The sequence below is a fragment of the Arvicanthis niloticus genome, chromosome 22 (assembly GCF_011762505.2).
Source record: "Arvicanthis niloticus isolate mArvNil1 chromosome 22, mArvNil1.pat.X, whole genome shotgun sequence".
NCBI classification, from domain to species: domain Eukaryota; kingdom Metazoa; phylum Chordata; class Mammalia; order Rodentia; family Muridae; genus Arvicanthis; species Arvicanthis niloticus.
This window is the reverse complement of record NC_133429.1, coordinates 5,321,393-5,340,658: the sequence shown is the minus strand read 5'-3', so window position 1 is coordinate 5,340,658 and position 19,266 is coordinate 5,321,393. Positions and strand designations below refer to the sequence as shown.

At 48.7% G+C, this 19,266-nt stretch overlaps 2 protein-coding genes across 10 annotated transcripts; both read right to left on the bottom strand.

The window, feature by feature from the left end:
• Nucleotides 1–466: 466 nt before the first annotated feature.
• Nucleotides 467–8,252, bottom strand: Pram1 (PML-RARA regulated adaptor molecule 1). 6 transcript variants are annotated; one of them, XM_076919745.1, is made up of 10 exons: nucleotides 8,145–8,252; nucleotides 4,292–5,789; nucleotides 4,140–4,206; nucleotides 3,991–4,067; nucleotides 1,398–1,455; nucleotides 1,193–1,298; nucleotides 916–1,078; nucleotides 801–834; nucleotides 687–721; nucleotides 467–604 (listed from the first exon to the last, which is right to left on the bottom strand). In XM_076919745.1, the coding sequence occupies exons 1-10, from the start codon at nucleotides 8,145–8,147 to the stop codon at nucleotides 573–575; spliced, it is 2,073 nt and encodes a 690-aa protein (XP_076775860.1). In that variant the 5' UTR covers nucleotides 8,148–8,252; the 3' UTR covers nucleotides 467–572. The 6 variants fall into 6 exon arrangements, 4 of the variants coding, with proteins under 4 accessions (XP_076775860.1, XP_076775858.1, XP_076775859.1 ...); XM_076919743.1 differs by having other exon boundaries at nucleotides 1,193–1,455; XR_013106243.1 differs by having other exon boundaries at nucleotides 490–604; nucleotides 687–834; nucleotides 1,193–1,455.
• A 6,596-nt stretch (nucleotides 8,253–14,848) lies between these two features.
• On the bottom strand, nucleotides 14,849–17,376 carry Znf414 (zinc finger protein 414). 4 transcript variants are annotated; one of them, XM_076919741.1, is made up of 6 exons: nucleotides 17,249–17,376; nucleotides 16,392–16,674; nucleotides 16,013–16,120; nucleotides 15,796–15,901; nucleotides 15,079–15,443; nucleotides 14,849–15,000 (listed from the first exon to the last, which is right to left on the bottom strand). In XM_076919741.1, the coding sequence occupies exons 1-6, from the start codon at nucleotides 17,249–17,251 to the stop codon at nucleotides 14,936–14,938; spliced, it is 930 nt and encodes a 309-aa protein (XP_076775856.1). In that variant the 5' UTR covers nucleotides 17,252–17,376; the 3' UTR covers nucleotides 14,849–14,935. The 4 variants fall into 4 exon arrangements, with proteins under 4 accessions (XP_076775856.1, XP_076775857.1, XP_076775854.1 ...); XM_076919742.1 differs by having other exon boundaries at nucleotides 15,079–15,413; XM_076919739.1 differs by having other exon boundaries at nucleotides 14,849–15,443.
• Nucleotides 17,377–19,266: the final 1,890 nt, after the last annotated feature.

The window sequence follows — 19,266 nt, the reverse complement described above, 5'->3', positions numbered from 1 at the left end:
AGGGACACTATTAGTAAAGATTCTAGAAGGTCGTCATTTTCCTAGGTGTGATAATAGCAATCCTGAAATATCTTACAGCAATCCTAAAAGTCATCCTGTGGCTTTATTCTGTGAGTCCCAGCTCCCTTAACTTTGGCTTTTCTTTGTTCAAGCCCACTGAGAATGTCACTGTTTGGGACATACTTCATAATGATGTCTTGTTAGGTAGGAGCCCTACCAGTGATGGCTCGTCGCTGTGATTCCCTCACTTGGCAACACAAATGCTTGTAGCCTACAAGGGGTTTTCAGGTGCAGCCACTAGTCATCCATGTTGTGTGTGGATGTGTCCTCTCATCAGCTTTTTTTAATTAGGAGGGTAACTGATTTTTTTTTTTTTCTCCAACTTTGGTGCCTGTGTTCTACTGTGTGTGCCAGCAAGGAAGGAGAGAAAAGACAAGAAACAAAGATATTTTAAAGAGGAGTTTTATATAAGCACATGCCTTTGGGTATCTTGTTGCCAGGCTGGGATCCAGGGCTCCTGAGTAAGCAGTGGCTGGACTGTTGGTCCTGGAACCCACTCATCTGCCATGCTGTCACTGAGGAAATGGTTGCATGTCCAGAGGCTCTGCAGAGAAGGATGAATTTCAAGTGACCCTGTGCCACAGAGGCATGATACAAAGCATCCCTATGAGAATCACTGTACATACCCCCGAAGCTGACGTCATCATATACTTCAGTTTCCCTGGGAGAGAGAGCATAGTATAGTCAGCAGAGGACAACCCTGGTATTCACCACTCCACCCAGGCATGACCAACACTTACAAGGGCAACAGTGCAGTTCTGGGCACATAGCCATCTGCAGGAGAGAACGGTAGAGTGGATTCTCAGCCCTAGCACCCTCCACTCCTTTCTCTGGATATAGGTCAAGCACACTTACACTTGCCCTTGGGATCCCGGCAAAGCATCTCATCCTTGCTAGTGAACTCAATCACCTCTAGGATCTCTCCACGCCGAATGCCCAGGTGCTTGCCACCCCCACGACGGGTCTTGGCATTGGGGTCAATCATCATCTTTGTATGAATCACAATTTCACCTTCAAACTTGAAGAACATCACATTAAGACTTCTGTTAGCTTGGTTTCTTCTTCGGGATAGGAAGTCCTGGGCCCTGGGTACCAATTTTCCCAGGACTCATTCTTTGCTCCATGTTCTCACCTTGAACTTCTTTCTAAACTCTCTTTCAGCTTTTTCTGCCTTCCTGATCTGTTTCAGCAGCTTGGGGTCTGTGGCTGGTAGCTGCTGTGGCTGAGTGGCCTTCTTCCTGAAAGACCCAGGTATTGGGTATCTATGAGCAAGCAGTACTCCCATCAGAGTACCAGAGCTCAGCCCAACACCATAATACCCCATTTGCCTTGTGTACCTGAGCTCTGGCTCCTGTTGAGACCATCTGGTGGCTTGCTGGGTAGACTGCATTTCATCTAAGAGCATTGGACAGAGTCAGGACAAATCCCCCCCTTCCCCCTCCCCGCCCCCCCCCCCCATGCCTCTACCCTATTGATTTGTGAGATTATCCTGCCTGCACTGAGTTCTCAGTGATTCCCTGAATCTCGACCACTTTTTTCTACCTTTCTCTCAGCTCACCAGTTCTGGGTAAGGTTCACTTTGGTGAGGAAAATAAAGGCTGAGAAGTTTGTCTAAGGCTACCCAGCTAGTAAAATTGTAGAGGTAGGATGGATTTGTAGGCCTTTTTTGTTATGTAGACCAGGCTACCCTGGAATTTAGATCTATCTACCTCTGCCTTCTTGAGTGCTGGGATTAAAGGTGTGGCCACCATGACTAGCCTACAAGTTGTAGGCTTTGGGAACCATTTTGCTTCTGCCTCCCAGAATATGGTGGAAGTTATAAGATGTTGGATTCAGAGCTATAGCAGGCATCCACTGCTTGCCTCTGAGGAGGGAGGAGCAGCCAGGGTGGGGTTTTTAGCCTGAACCTTCTGCCGCTGAGGCTGATTGGCCAGTTTCCCAGGGGGCTAACTTGTACTACTTTACAGCAGTAAGCCAGGCTTCCAGAGTGAGTCCAGCTGTTGGCAGAGAGTTTGCATGCAACCTCTTGAAGCCTGGGTGAGGGCCTAAATTAAAAGCCTCATTTTTGCTAATGACCCAAATGGCACTGGACATTTCAGACTGACTTTTCTGATGAACAGCCCACAGAGGGGGTGTCTGTGTGCACCTCTTGATCTCCACTCTCCTGCAAATATCTGGTTCCTACCTAGAACCTGTACTGCACCTGCTTCTCTCATCTGCCTCAGCCTTGTGTGGTCTCACAAACTTGATAGAAGCAAACTTGACTGATACTTCTGGGTTGTGTGATTCTGGGTTACCCTACAGCTTGTTCTGAGCAGGCCACTGGCAGTCTGCCTTTTCTGTTGGTCTGTACATATTGTGGAAAATCTGCCTATCCCCCAGATTAGTCCCCAGCTGAAAAAAGAGGGGGGACCCAAGTGTAGGAGGGAAAAGCTAATGGTTTGGGGCCACTCTAAAAAGATCAAAATGCTCAAAGCAGCCTTAAGAGGCTATGTTCCCAGAGGAAGGCTCACACCACATTCCACTGGAAGAAAATCAGAAGTCTAGTATTTGATCATTATCTTGAAGAAAAGTGAATAAAGACTGGGAGGATGTTACTATAATTGGGGGATAAGGGTGTGGTCTATTTAGAAAAGGGAGGTCCTTCTTAATCCTGGAAACAGTAGCCAGGGCTCTCACCAGCTTTTCTGCAAAACTGCACCCTATCAAAAAAAAAAAAAAAAAAAAAAAAAAAAAAAAAAAAAAAACAACCAACTCCCCCACCACCACCACTCCCAAAAAACCCCATAGAGTATCTTCTCAATGGAAGCATGAGGTAAGAAACTACCACCAGCACTTAAGAGGTAGTCAGATATCTGAGTTCAAGGACAGCTTGGTCTGTAGAGTGAGCTCCAGGACATCCAAGGCTGTTACACAGAAACTCTATCTCTAAAAACCAAGAAAGAAAGAAAAAGAGTACTAAAGGAGGTATTGCAAATATTGTCATGGTTATATCACGGTAAGCAAACAAAACGGACCCAGGAAGGAGCAAGGCCAGGAGAATTTGAAGGCACCTGGCTTTGTATGTAGACCTCCAGCTGGGATGGGGAGAGCAGGTGCATCTTAAAGCTTAGAGTCCCTTCCTAGGAGGCCCAGTAAGGCAGTGAGGGGAAGAGAAGCTCAGCTGGGATCCCAACAGCTGGATCAATTGGTTGACCTAATCTTAGATACTTGAACTCATTGGTGACTAACTTGGTTGTAGCTGCAGAATCAGCAGTTTTCTCATAGAAGTTCATGTTGCCATGGAGGTACCAATCTTGGAGTCCCTTGGATTGACTTAAAAGAAACTTCTGCCACACTTCCTCCAGCCTAAACTGATTTCAGGGATACATCTTGCTGGGGGCATCCTTCTAGGATGGACTGCAAGGAACCTGGTGGGTAGGATTTGATTTGGTTTTGTTTGCAAGGTTTCATCTAATCCAGGTTGGTCTTGATTGCTAAGTAGCAAAGGTTGATCACCCTGCCCCCTTTATAAAGGGAACATGCCATATCATGATCTCACTCATTCCCTGCCTACTATACTGCCTTCCTCCTGTCACCTCACTGGACCTTGCCTCTACCTACAGCAAAACCTGGCTGCTTGGGTACTCTGGGCTTCCCCTTCCTCACCATCTAGCCCACCAGCATCCATTCTGGTCTGGATTTTTTTTTTTTTTTTTTTTCCAGACAGGGTTTCTCTGTGTAGCCCTGGCTGACCTGGAACTCACTCTGTAGACCAGGCTGGCCTTGAACTCAGAAATCCGCCTGTCTCTGCCTCCCAAGTGCTGGGATTAAAGGCGTGCACCACCACCGCCTGGCCACTTTCTGGTCTTAAACCTGGGGCATGAGAGAATGCCTTTGCAATTAATGTTTCATGGGTGCCCAGGCCAACCACCAAGTCTACCTACAAACCTCTGCCTCCGGGGTTGAGACTAGAGTCATCTGTGGCCTCCACAGCATCATACAGTTCATAGATCTCATCCGGGTTCCTGAAAGGATACTTGAAATGAGGGCTTTGTTTAGCCTCACACCCATCCTGACCCCTCTCTCCATACACTCACTGTGCATTATGTTGAGGTTGTTGGGCTTGGAAGTGGCTCCCAGTAGAAGAGCGTGTCTTCAGTACAGCTGTGGAGGAAAGAGCAAGGAAGGGAAGTGGCTTTGCTCAGGTACTTAGCTCCCTCCTCTGCCTGAGCCACCTACCCTAACTCACCTGTGGCTGTTGCTGGGGCTCTCCTGAAGCTTTGGATATTGATGGGGACAGGTGGTAGTGGGGGCTTGGCTGGGGGGAGTCCCAGGCTACTGGCTGAGGGCAGGGGCCGCCGTCGGGGTGGGTGCTGGACGTGGAAGTCTTCTGATCTCCAGCGGGGTTTCCCAGGGACTCTAAGCCCAGGGCTGAGAGGGAACTGGGGGCTGGAGCCCGCAATAGCAGAGGGCAGGGAGCATTCAGACACAGAACCAGGAAGCTTGGGCTTTCTAGGCAGACCCTTGGGGAACTCAGGCTGGAAGAACTTGCCGTGTTGAGGCTGCAGAAACTTCCTTGGGAGCGAGCTGAACTCAGGCTCTGAGGATGTTCTAGGGAGGAGACCCAATTCTGACTGTGAGGGCTTCTTAGAAAGCACATTGGGGTCTGGCTGCTGGGTTTTCTTGGGAACTTTGCAGACTTCAGGCTCCGAGGATGTCCTGGTAAGGTCACTTGGTTGGAGCTGTGGATGCTTCTTGGGGAATGCATTGAAGTCTGGCAGCGGGGAGTGAGACTGGGGGTTACATGACTCAGACTTCCAGGGGGGTGTCTGGGGAACCTCATAGAACATGGGCTGCTTTGGGGACTTGGGGCAACCAGTGGCTTGAGGATATGGAGACTTCCTAAAGTTCTCATTGAACTCAGACTTCACAGTGTTCTTAGGAAAGATACTGATGTCAGGCTGTGGGGAGTGGGAGCAAAACTCATTGGACCCACGCTTAGAGGGTGATGTCTGAGGAACTTCAATGGACTCTGACTGTGTCAGGGACTTTCTAGAGAAACCAACAGCCTCAGGCTGCTGTGGCTTCTTGGGAAAGGTACTGAACTCAGATGGCAAGGGCCTCAGAGGGGCCTCATTGGACTCAAGCTGCCAAAACTTCTTGGGTTTGAGCTCTCCTAGAGGCCTGGCAGGATTGTTGAGCTCAGGCTTCGGGGGCTTCTGGACAGGTACACTGGGCTCCTGGGGTGTCTCAAGCTGTGGAGATCTCTTGGAGAGCTCTCCAAACTCAGGTTTGGGGAGCTTCTTGGGGAGATTAGGGAATTCAGGCTGTGGGGGCTTGGGGAGGCTGGCAAACTGGGGCTGTGGTGGCTTCTTGAGGTCTGCAAACTCAGCCTGGGAAGGCTTTTTGAGACCCGTGAACTCTGGATGCAGAGGCTTCCTTGGGAGTTCAGCCTGTACAGGCTTCTTGGCTAGATCAGTGAACTCAGGCTGTGGCAACTTCTTAAGAATTTCAGGTTGTGGGGGCTTCTTGGGAAGGTCTACAGACTGCAGCTGCAGTGGTTTCAAGGACACTGCACTGAGCTCAGACTGTGAGAACTTGTTGGGCTGCTCACTTAACTCAGTCTGTGGAAACTTCTTCAGGAGTTTGTTGAACTCAGGCTTTGGGGTTTTTCTGAACGGTTCTCCAGGTTCTGGCTGAGAGGCCTGGAACTTAGCTTGGAGGTTTCGGAAGTCTTGATTGCTTCCCTAAAAAAGGACATGGGTCATTCAGGAAGGGTCTCATAACAAGAAGGCAGATGGAGAAACAGTTACAGTTGGTCATAGGCACACAAGCCCATCACCCTCCTCTTCCCTTAGGGTCCCATTCTAACATTGGCTCTTCCCCAACCTCAGCTAGCTTCTCTTTTTGGGTAAGAACTACTTCTGCCCCCAGGTTCCTGGAACCTACACCCTCCAGACTCCTCCTAAGCTGTGTCTAACCTCTAACAGGACCTTGCTACTCACGCCTCTCCACTAGCCCATGGCCCTCACATAGTACTTCCAATCAACAGTGCCTTCCTAGCATCTTCAACCTTTGTGCTACTGCTCCCCCTTGATTCTTTCTTTGACCCCTGCCTGACCACCAGGTTCTCCCCAGTCCTTTTTTTTCTGATTTCAAAATACATCCGGAATTGAACCACTTCTCACTGTCACCCCAGCTAGAGGAACTGTCTACCACAGTCCAGATCACTGTAATGGGGTCCTTCCTGGTCTGCTGCCCTAGAGGATGCCGGCTCAGTGTCTGCTCCCAATATCTTAGTGAGTTTTCATCTCTGGAGAAAGCAAACAGTCCCTCCCCATCTCATAGCCTCTGTCCTGTCTGTAATGCATACCACTCAACGCATGGGTCTCTCCTCTTCCTCCTCCATGTCTTTATGATAGTGCTCCTTAAGGGTGACCCCGGAGACAACCCCATTTTAAATCAGTTTTCTCCCCCCAGTTGCCCACATTCATCAGCATTTTCTATTTTCTTTGTCTCCCATTACCTATGAAGCTTTTTATATTCGTTCTGCTGTTTTTACAAGGTTGTTTTGAGGGTTTTTATTTTTGTGGCGTTCGGGATGGAACCTAGCACCCTAATAAACAGCTCTGTAGCAGTGAGCTATATATAACTCCTCAGTGACGAGGGGTTTGCCTTTTTTTTTTTGTATTTTTGTATTTTTTGAAGCAGGGTCTCATATATCCTGGGCTGGCCTCAAACTTGCTTTATAGTTGAGGTTAACTTGAACTCCTGATCCTTCTGCCTCCACCTCCCATGTGCTGAGATTACAGGTGTGTGCCACCATTAGCTTTATTTGTTTACTTGTTTGTTTTGAATCAGTTTCTCACTATGTAGTCCAGGCTGGCCTGGGATTTAACAGTTCTACTGCTTCAGCCATCTGAGTGCTGGGATTACAGGTGTATACCACCATACCCAATTTGACTATAAACTGTTAAAATTTTATTTGGGGGGCTAGATAGATTGCTCAGTAGGCAAAGTGCTTGTCATGCAGACCCGGGTTCTATCTTCAGTATTCATACATAAAGAAGTCAGGACAGCACTTGGGAGGCAGAGATAGGTGGATTTCTAAGTCCGAGGCCAGCCTGGTCTACAGAGTGAGTTCCAGGACAGCCAGGGCTACACAGAGAAACCCTGTCTCGAAAAACAAAAATAATAGTAAATAATAATAATAATATAAAAAAACAAAAAATAAAAATAAAATAAAGAAGTCAGGTGTACCTGTCATCCTAGCTCTGAAGAGGTCAGGAGAGGAGGCTCTTTAGGGCTTGCTGGCCAGCCAATCTAGCTAAGTTAATGGTCTCCACATGCATCTATCTAAGATGTGGATATAAGCTCTTAGAGTTCCTGACATGACTCATGAAACCCCTCATGAGGACCAGCAGGCAGGCTCCCCAAATGAGTACAAGCACCCTGTGACATGTTCAGAACATCTCCAGTGCTCTCAAGTCTGCCCGGCTCTTTGCCCTAGGTCACAGGTGCTGGTAGATATATAGGTAGATACTCCCAGCCTGTCTTCACCCAGGGTAAAGAAGATTGGAGAACAGAGAGGACAGAACCTTGTGAACCCATCTAGAGATGGGTTCAGAAGAATCTCTGGGAAGGAAGCAATTCTTGCCTGGGGTCAGATATGCCTTTGTTAAAGCCCCAGTCTAAGTGAGTTGAGGCAACAGCTCCAGATGACCACAGGGGTAGATAAGGAAGGGTTTAGCAGAACACAGCTTAGGTGACTGGCTGGAGATGGGGACTGGTGTAGCAGGTGCATGACCCCGTTAATCATCCCACAGGAATGCCTCTGCTTATATCCTGGGTTGAGATATATCCTTGCAGACCCAACTAGCACCACTGCCTTGTAGCCACGGATACAAAGCTGGTTCACAGGAACTCAAGCTATTATGCCTTGGCTGTTCCCTATCTTTTTCTGGTCCATTTCACCCCCCAAGACTGCTCTAGTTCTATTCTGCTAGGCTACCCATGGGGCATATCTACCAGTTCCCCAGTTTCCACTTGTGCCCCTTGTTACCTGGCCAGAATGAACTTCCAATGGGGGCTTGAGGACTCACCATGGCTTCAGGGGCTGATGAACCACAGGGTGAATGGGTTCTGAGCTTAGGCTTCTGCCTTGAGGAAGTAATTGTGGTTTCTGTTTCACGGGCTGACACACCAAGTGGGGGCTGTCAGGGTAGGGAGGGCAGAGAAGGAAGAAGGCGGAGATGGCCTTTCTGTCCCCTCCTCGGGTTCCTGCCTGTCCACTACTGTCCCCAGGTCATTAGACCTAAGCACACAGTTTGTAGCTGCTACTAGCCTCTTGATTCCCTATTGTCCCCCTTAGTCTTAACACTTTGAGGTCCTGACAAGCTTTGTTTCCAAAGAAGCAAGCTTAGGCCAAACTCAGGACAGTCATAGAAACAGAGCACCTCAGTAGGGATTTTATAGTTTTCTCTGGGTCTTAGGAAGTCTCTAAAGAAATTAGACCTAGGATACGGCTGGTGCAATGGTGAGGACATATCTGTCCTCTTGTATTGCTTCATCTACCTTGTTTCACCACTTGTACTCTCAGCAGGACTTCCCTGTTAAGGTGACAAATGCCCCATCAGCCAGGGCTGTGACCCAAAGCATAATCAACTGGGTAGCAGATTTATGGGTAGGTAGTATTAAAAGATTTGTAAGTCCTGGGCTGAGGGGATATCACTGTTCCTGTGAAGGTAGGGGGTTTTAGGACTTTCAAGTTTCTAGTGGTTAAAGGAAGCAGAGAGAGGAGAAACCAGAAAACTGGATTGCAGGAAAATGGAAACAGCCCTTGAGAGCCCAAAGTGGGACAAAAGTAGATACAGGAAAAGGAGAGCCCTGAGCACAGGATTCAGTCCACAGGAACAAAAAACCACTCAGCAGGGTGTAGAGCTATGATTCTCAGTTTGGGAACAGAATAGAATTGCTTGACCTGCTAAAAAGATCTTCCAGAGATTCTGATGTCACTAGTCTGGGATGTGGTCCAAGCAGGAGGACTATTTAGACCCTAGCAGTGTGGTTCCAGTGCAGAAGATGAGTGTACATGTGTTGGTATCCCTGGAGTCACAAAGTGCATGCTCTAAGCACCTGGCATAGTGATTCATACTTGTAATCCCGGCAGAAGTAGGAAGTTCATTACATTTCCAAGACCAGCTTAATCTACATAGTGAATTTCAGGCCAGCCAGTGCTACATGAGACCCAAATTCAGAAACGTAACCAAAAAGTGCATGTTCTGCCTAGGTACAATGGTACACATGTATGATCTCAGCATTTGGGAGACTAGGGGCAAGAGGAGATTAAATGCATGGCCATCCTCGGGCTAGAAAGTTGAGACCCTGTTTAAAGGACATACTGACTTTATCTCAGCACTTGGGAGGCAGAGGCAGGTGGGTCTCTTGAGTTCTAGGCCAGCCTGGTCTACATAGCAAGTTCCAGGACAGCCAGGGCTACATAGTGAGAACCTGTCTTGGGGGGAAAAAAGTTGAGACCCTGTCAAAGGAAGATAACATAAAATAATAAACTAAATCCACCGTTTGTAGCTGTTGGTAGTGACTTATATAGCATGCACAAAGCCTTAAATCTGATTTCCAGAACCTCATAAAACAATACTTGGGAGGTAAAAACAGGAGGATTGGAAGGTCTGGTAGTTTAAGGCCACAGTTCCAGTGCAGCAAGGAACACACACAATGAAACACAATCTTAGAAACAAAATAAACGCATGTTTTGACTTAGGTGATGAGTCTGCCGGGTATTACGATAACAGCGTAGCAAGAACCTGTATAGCTCTTGGGAACGAGCCAGGTGAGGTTTCATGAGCTTATTTAAATGGAAAGAAAGCAGCTTAGGCTAGAAGACATGCCTCCCTTACTTTAGCACACAGCATCAAGATTCTGATGCTTCTGTTTTCCTGTCTTGGGTCACAGCTCCTAGAAATGAGTCTGCTTTTACATGAGTCTCCAGTGGATAGGGATGGCTTAATCTGCGGTTTAAGTTTCCAGAATCTTGATGAATGGAGTCAGAGGTAGGAATATGAAAGAAACCATGCCTATAATCCTAGCTACTGGTTGAGAGTGTGGCTGATGGATCACACATTCAATTCAAGTTTGGTAATTGAGTGGAGACCCAATCTCAAAACCGAAAACAGTGAGATGGGGCTAGGGGTTGTTGTGGTTATGGTTGAAATATTTGCTAGACAAACTGAATGACCTTCCTGGAACCCAGGGAAGTGGGAGGGAAAAACCAATCCCACAGCTGTCCTTTGATCTTTATGCTGGCCTGGAAGCACACAGTAGGCCATCAAGGCCAGCACAAGCTAAAAGGCTGAATGGCAGGTGACCCAGCAGGAGAGTGTGCAGGGTGGTCGGTAAGCTCCCAGCATGGCTGCCAGACGCCTCCCAACTTTGTATTTTGCTCGCATGAGCATGACAACTATGAAACTAGAAGCCTAAGATGCTCAAGGGCCAAATAAATTATTGTGGTGTGTCTGGAAGATTTGGTAGTTCTTTTGAAGGAGGAAGTGAGAGGGGGCTGGGGCTCGTCCAGACGCACGTGCGAGCTGGTTGCTGTTCTCTACCTCTCTTAGCCAGGGTAATATAAGCAATTTGGCATCCCTCAGGTGACCGAACTGTTAGTGCATAATTGCCAAGGTAGCTTGAAACTTGACCCCCGAAGACAAGTCTCTAGGAATTGTCCCATCTCTTAAGTCAACCTCATTTTCAGAGCAGCTGCACCAGCAGACACTTTTCCCACACTGACACTCTAGGGTGTTGTTCTCTACTGGAAAGCTGGGGCACTAGGAAGACTTCGTTGTGTATGTGGGAGTTGGGGGTAGAGCACTATGGTGTTCCAGTTTAAAGAGAAGGGGGTCAGGGATTAATGGGAGTTCAGGAGCCGGGTGTGGGGTGATGCACGCGTGGGTGGGGATGGGGATCCACAGGCTTCACAGAAGAGCAAAGATCGGGCATGTGTAAAGCAACAGGTACTTTGGGCAGCAAACAGGGTACAGTGGAAGTTCTTTATATCCCTGATATCTGACCCCCAAAACTATGTTTCTGGGACAGGAACCACTGAGAAGACATTTTCCCAAATCCCCTAGTCTCCCCATGAAACCCCTTTCACCCAGAAGATCCCAAAGTGTGAACATTATGACATCTGTCTACCTTATTTTGTGTGGGTGCATGAATCTGCCTATGTTTGCAGAGGTAAAGGTTGTCATCGGTGTCTTCAACTTATTTTTTGAGACAAGTTCTCAGAACTTGAAGGTCACTTTTTGCTAGACCAGCTGGCCAAGGAGTCGTAGGTAGCTATTTCTTTCTTCCCTTCTCTTCCCCACTAATAACTTGCTATTCTTTTACTTTGGCTTAATAAACTGATTCAAAACCAAGTATGGCTGCTGTAAATCATTCTGTGGATCTTACAAACAGGTTAAAGAGAAGATAGGACGGCTGTGACAGGGATGTAGGGCCTGGAGGTCCTAGCTTAGAAGGTGACTAATGTCACCTTTTGGCTATGGATACCAGGACAAAGAGGTGATAGAGGGTAATTCTGATTTAAAGTTAGGATACAAGGAAGTGGTAAGACAAACTGGGGTGGTACCAAGGAGGTCTTGGTTTTTCTTTTCCAGATTCTTACATTTCCCAGAAGAAGCAGGTATGAAGAATATGGGGAGGTTTGAGAATGAGCTTTGAGCTACTAGAACAGGATCTGTGTGTGTGTGTGTGTTGTGCATGTGGGGTACAGGCAGCCATGTTAGCACAAGTGGTGACCAGACAGAAGTTAATATTAGCATGCCTTCCTCAGTCACCTCACTGAGACAAGGTCTTTCAATGGAACCTTTAACTCTGTTTTGGCTAGACTGGCTGGCCATCAAGCCCTGAGGATGTTCTCTTTACCCGCCTTCCCCCAGTATTGAGTTACAAACATGTTATCATTTTAAAATGGCTGCTGGGAATCTGAACTCAGATCCTGTTTGTACCTACTATGCCATTTCTCCAGGTCAAGGAGTCTTATCCAGAGAGCTATAGGGAGCACTGATGAGCACTGGAAGACTGTTTCCACAGGTGCTCTGACTGGGATAAGAGGGGATGCCCTAGCTAGACAAAGAGGTTAAGACCAACCTCTAGGTAATGGCTAAACAATACACTGGACTCCTATTTCCAAGAGGCATGCCCAGCCTGGCTCTGGACTGGAACAGAAGCAAGGCACCATTATTTTCTTTGTGGATATATATGAGAGAGGGGGGAGATGGGAGGGGGGAGGGAGATAAGTGTTTTACATATTCCGTATCTAGCCAGGATGACCTTGAATTCCTCCAGAGTCCACTCTCCCATCCCCTCCTAGTTGTGGAAATGTATGCCCTTATTAGCCTGCCTGGCTTGTGTGATGCTAGGGATAGAAAGAACCCGAGGCTTTGTGCATGCTAGGCAAGTACTGTACTGAGCTACACCTCCATCCTTAGTACATTTTCAAATGGACCCCAGACTCTCCAGAATGAAGACTGGGGCAGAAGCCAGCAACAGCAGGTTTGCTGGCTGCAAGGATGCGGATTAAGTTCAGTTCTCCATCTTGTCTCACCCAACTCCTCAACTCCAGCCACCCACGTCCTCTGTAAACCCACTGGCCTCAGGAGGGTGGGGAGAGCACATCTCTAATCCAGGAGAGCTCAGAGTTTACTCAGTCCTAGATTTCCACATTGCCTTCCTAATTCTTGATACTTAATAACAAAATTTCTTGAGACAGTGTTGCTATGTAGCCCAGGTTGATGTGAACCTGAAAAGAGTGATCTTTTCCCTGATTTCCAAGAGCTTGGATGTGCCACTGTACCTTGGGACTTCCCCCTACTCCCGTCCTTTTTTTTTGAGACAATGTTCACTATGTATCCTGGCTGGACCTTGTCACTTAGATCAGGCCTTGAATTTACAGAGATCTGCCTGACTCTGCCTGCCAAGTACTGAGATTAAAGGTGTGTGCCACAATGCTTTAAGCTCAGGGTTTAACATATGAAAGGACAACTTTGGATACTTGATTTTCTTTTCGCATTCCACTCACACAGTCCATCAGGGTTGCATGGGTAAGCACTTGAACATGGTAAGCCATGAAATTTTGTTTGGTTTTTGTTACTTTTCAAGACAGGGTTTCTCTCTATAGCCCTGGCTGTCCTAGAACTAGCTCTATAGAACAGGCTGGCCATGAGCTCAGAGATCCACTTAATCTCTGCCTCTCAAGTGCTAGGATTAAAGGCATGTGGCACTATGCCTGGGTTTTTTTTTGTTTTGGTTTTTTTTTTTTTTGTTTTTGTTGTTGTTGTTTTTTCCCAATAAACGAAAACTGCCTGGAAAAAAAAAACAAAACAAAAACCCACACCCCTGTTCTTTCTGGCTTCTGGAGTGGTGAGCAGAACAGTGGGCACTGACTGCCCCTATCTACATTTGGCTAGGGTAGGCTCTGAGCTGTAGGCCTGATTACACAGCTGAGGTGCCAGGAAAACAGGAGTACTGATGAGGGTAAGATTCTGTGAAGCCAGTCCTAACTCCCCCTCCCATGATGTGTGAGCACCCTCGTCCCATAGGTAGCAGCAGCCTAGTGCTTATTTGGGGGCTTTCAGGAGAAGGCTCTCAAATAAATTAGTGGGAAAAAAAAATAACTCACACACACACACACAAAACAAAAACAAAACAAAGTTCAGTCTCATACTGCTCTTACAGAAGACCCACATTTGGTTCCCAGCACCCACACTGGCGGCTCACAAGTGCTTGGGAATCCCATAACCTCTTTCGGCTTCCATGAGCGTTATACTTGAATACACACATACACTCTGGTGCGCTCTCTCTCTTAAAAAATGGAAACTTAAAAAAAATCTTATCTGGGGGGCAAGGGACCCAAGACACAGCACACACTGGCTCAATGTGCCTCTTTTATTGTCCCCTCCCTCCTCAAGTTACAAAAATCTCTATCCCCTCCTACTCAGCCCAACAAAGCTGTGATAAAGTCGGGTGGTGGTGGTACAAGCCTTTAATCCCAGCACTTGGGAGGCAGAGGCAGGCGGATTTCTGAGTTCGAGGCCAGCCTGGTCTACAGAGTGAGTTCCAGGACAGCCAGGGCTACACAGAGAAACCCTGTCTCGAAAAACCAAAAAAAAAAAAAAAAAAAAAATCTGTGATAAAACTGGATTCTCCCCCTCTGACAGTTGTGACAGACACCACAGGAGCAAACAGGGTTGGGTCTGTGTAGAGTTGAGGAGGGCCAGCTGAGCCTGGGTCTCATCCCTTGCCTCTAGCTCCATGCCTGAACATTCCTCAGCCTGACCCGCCTGACCCAACTGGGTGTCGGCACCAAGGAACCCAGATGTCAGGGCTGTGGGGTCACTAGGGTCCTGGATGTGTAGTGTCATGGCAGAACAAGAAGCCATGAAGAAGTCACACTGCATACACGAATAATGGCCATGCATGTGTTGCCACATGATGTGGCTGGGAGCCACGTACCCTGCAGGCACGCAGGCAGACCTCAGTGAGTCCTGGGTCTCCTGCCAGAGAGCCTTTCAACCATGGATGGTAGATATTGTCCAGAAGAGATTAGACTTTCCCCTGGGTCCATCCCCCTCAGCTCCCAAGGTCCAGGCAAGCTGGATTTTTTTCCCCTGGGTACCACATTTGCCTCCCATCCCTGAACCCACTGTAGGAGAAGACCACTCAGAGATTGGACAAGACACAAATGTTTACACAGGAACGCCAGCACAGAAGAAAGCACAGGTACCAGTCATTTAAAGGTAAAAATCATGTATTTTTAGGGACAGGCAGGGCCTGCACAGAGCACAGGAATGAAGGCCCCTCCACCCTGCCCTGGTGGTCACCTGCACGCGCCTGAGGGCGCATCGGAGCCGCCCTGAGGTCTTCTGGGACTACTGGTAGCACCTGTAGGAAAGAAGCAGTTCAAGTTCAGAATAAGGGTAGGCTCAACCAGCTTTGCAGGCAACCTGCTCCCATACTCACCTTGACTCTTCTTCCAGATGGCAGTGCTGGACGATGGTGGCCCTGGAGTGGCAGCCAGGAATGGGCGCAGTCGAGGGGGACTCAGGCCAAAGGGTGTAGGGTTTAAGTACGGAAGGAAGGGCCCAGTGGGGGCAGAGGTGAAAGGCTCAAGTAGTGGGAATGGCAGGCCCAGGGAGGACGAAGGGTCGGACTCTGGGGGACGCTCGGGTACAGGTGGCTCTTTGTCCAGGGCAGGGGGTGGTGGCGGGGCTGGGCTCTGACCATGGTCTATACAAACATGCAGATGCTTGAAGAGCGAGCGGTGAGTGCGGAAGCGCAGGAGGCAATTCTCACACCTGAGGGCAGGCACAGGACTGGACTGTCTCCTGGGCAACAGGAAGGGCCTATCCATTGCTACCCAGGGACCAGGATGTGAGAAGAGTATCTACATCAGAATCTGTAGGTCTGCACCCGAAGTGAAAGAGCCTGGCCTTCTGGACCTTTCTAGCTCAGAAGCTAGTTTTCCACATAAGACATGAGGTGGAACTGGACGGAGCCACAGGGTGTATATCCTGTATCTCCAGGCTGAGCCTGTAGCCAGAATGACTTACTCCCAATTCACATCTGTTGTCTATGCATGGTTGGCGGTGGTTTCCCAGGACAACCCACCCTTCCTCCATGCACATCAGGAAGCACTCAAGATTTGGGAATCGACAGAGGGGATGGCCAGAGTCTCACTTGAAATAGCGATTGGGCTTGTAATGCAGCTTGCCGTGGGCTACCAGCTCTTGCATGCTGGGGAAACTCTCAGTGCAGCTCAGGGCTGAGCATCGGAAGAGTTTGCCTGGTGGGGACAAAGTGCAGATGTGGAGTGGGGTGGTAAAGACGAATCCTGGGGGGGGGGGGCTCTGTCTTTCACCCTAATCTGCTTCACTGTCAGCAGCCCTCATCTTACCTTCCAGTGACTGCGTGGGTGGGCAGTGGGTACGGAGATGCTGTGCTAGATCACGAACGCTGGGGAAACTGAGGCAGCAGCCAGGGCTAGAGCAGGGTATTTGTTTCCCTGCAGGATAAATGGGTGTCATTACTCTTTTCCTTACTGACCTCCCCCCATTTCCAAAGCCTTGAACACTCCCCACCCAGCTACCGTTAGAATAAACTGCCTGGGAGGGCTGGACTGGTTTAGTTCATCCCTGGAGCCACACCTGACATACTGACAAGATGCTCAGTAAATGGTGAAGACCACCCCCAACGGGATATAAGGTGATTCTTTATCCTGTACCATCTGAGTCCTACAAAGGCATGCGACTCCCCCAGAAAGCTCCAAAGATAACCTGGTGGTGGACGTCGTCTGGGCAACCGAAGCTCTTCAGTGGTCCCCACGCCTGTGTTGGTTGAGCCAGTCTGGCAGCTGTCTGGGGCTGGACAGGCAACTTGCTGCTGAGGTCCTCCACGGTCCCACACTGGTGGCGTGGCTGTTGGGTTAGGACCAGGCTCCTCCACGGACGAAAAAGTGGCTGTAGCTGCCACATCTGGTGATGCCACCTCCTTGTCAGGCTCACTGGAGCTGGATTCTACAGTGGCCAGCGTGTCCGAGCTGGGCGTAGATGGTTCCTCCTGGTGCAAGAAGTGGCTAGAATCAGGCTGAGATCCCTAAGACAGAGGGAAGCCCTTCTACTACAAAGGTCCACAAGACTCTAGGTTTCTATCTCCCTCCACTCTCACCATCAAGATAAAGGAGGTAAGGGCAGACTGAGCTACTGTCTCCTAATTCCAATTGCAGAAGGAGTTATCAGGGATTATGCATAAAAGAACATTATCAACACCCCCTTACTTTTCAACTCTGGCAGGAGTGGCACCATGGGGCGGAGGCGTGGCCTAGAGGAGCAACTAGGAAAGGCTGGAGAGCCTAGAATGGAGTGTGAGATGATGGGGAATACTGAGCTAGAGCTGAGCAGACAACTTCAGAGAAGCTCAGGGCCAGGACGCGTTAAATTTAGGGGCTGAACTCCAGGAGAGTGGGCGTGGCCCAAGCGAACCCAGGCCTAACTGAATGGGCTGGATGCTAAGTGACAGGCGGGCGAGGACCCGGATGTGGGGGCGGGGCCGGATGGAGGGGGTGCGCGCGGCAGGACCGTTCCCTGTCAGTCCCGGTGCTCTTCCGCGCCCGCATGCGGGGTGCTGCGCTCACCATCCTCTACTCAGTTAGACCTCTGGTTCCCGTGCCTTCGGCGGCTCTGGCTCCAGCAGGGAGGACTTCCTCGGCGACACGGGCTCACGCTCACGTCGGCGCCATTTTTCTGCTTCTCAGCTCTCGCGAGAAACGGGGTGTGGCCTAATTCTGGGCGCTTCTCTAGAAGGAGGGGCCTGAGGCTAGACTCGAAGGCAGGTGAATACTTGTCAGCCTCACTGCAGAATCTGAGGGCAAAGTTCCAACATGAGAAATCTTTTCAGGCTTTAGTGTCCTCGTCTGCAAAATGAGCACCTCCATCCCTGCTCTGCAACCAACTCTAGAAAGGAAATGAACAGCAATTTTCTTCTTTTTTACCAGGTCAGGTTAACCTGCAACTCGCAATCTTCCCACCTTAGCCTGCAGCGTACATGTGTGCTTTTGATTGGACTTAACATCTTAGAGAAAACTGACAGCAGCTCTCCCCTCCCCGCTTTTTAGCCTAGGCTGGCCTACACAGAAGTTGACCTCGAACTTAGATGCCAATACACCAGGTTTTAGGCCGTACTAGGTATCAAGCCCAGAGTTTTCATACATGCTAGGCAAACACTCTACAAAGCAAGCTACATCCTTAGCTATATACACATACATATACAAGTGAGAATGTATATGCACAGATGTGAGCAAGTACGTGTGGAGGTCCAGAGTAGATACTGTCTTCCTCTAACGTTCTCCACTTTATTTTTTTGAGGCAACATCTCTCACTGAAGTTGGACCTCACCAGTTCCCACCTATCTATGTAGCTTACTTGTCAGAAGATTCCTATGGCCACCTACGAAAGTACCCCGATTACAGGTAGCTACTGTGCCTCACAGGGAGTGCTGGGATCCAAACTTCCTCACTTGCATAAGTTTTTACACTCAATTACATGTGGGCCTGAGCCCTGGTCCCTTGTGTCTGCACAGAGCCATCTTTCTAGCAAGCACCATGTATTTCAGCACATCCAGTCTGCAGTTAAGAACAAATCTGCTGTAATAGCCCAATGTGGGAAACATGCTAACTGTGGATTTTCAGGTTAGGTGAACAGGCAAATTCCACAGGTGTGAGGTGTGAACATGAATCCCAAGTGCATTGGTACAGAGAGGTTCCTTGCCCACCCGACTTTCCTTAAGTGTATCCTATATGCCAGGAAGGAACTTATTACTGCTATTGGAAGACTTGAGTCAACCACTGAACAGAGAGACAATAAATCAACAACAGAAGAAAAATAATCTATGACCTATCCTAGGAGATAAGAAAACAAACAAAATTGATGTGAAATGAGGAGTCAGGGCAGCCTGTTTGAGGGGGTGTCTTGAGCTATGCCATGATGCCTGGGGAAGCAGAGCACTCTGGGAAGCTGGCACAGATATCCTGAGCTGGCAAGGAGCAAGGTCCCCTTTGGTGAGCAGCAGTGAGACCTCTGCACTATTGAAACAGAATAAAGATGTGGTATGGAGGTCGGAGAGAGAGAACTTGGGTGAGTCCTGTAGGCCTTGCAAGAGGTGGAAGAGAAAGAAACCATGGTTTCTGATGTAGTCGTTGATGAATGTTTGTTTTCCCATTTTCGTGTATGTGGTTGCATGTATGTGTGCATACATGTTTGTGGGTGCATATTCACATGTGTGGGTACATGTGCACTTTGTTGCTTGTGCATGTGGAGGCTGGTGGTTGCAGTGGGGAATAATCCTCCATGCCTCTTCCTCATTATTCAATGAGACAGGACCTCAAAATCAAGTCCAGAGCTCACCAATATGGTGATTCTTGCTCTGGGGATCCCCTGTCTCCACCTCCTGAGGCTGAAACTACAGGCGGGCCATAGAGCCCACCTGACATTTACCTGGTGGCTAGGAATTTGAACTCAGGTCCTCATGTTCTTTGGTAGGAGCAGTTATATAACAAGACTTTCCCCAGGGAAACACAAACACTTCCACTTACCTTAGATAAAGATGCCATGACAAAGCAAGGTATGAATAACACTGAAGTCCACCATGGTGAAC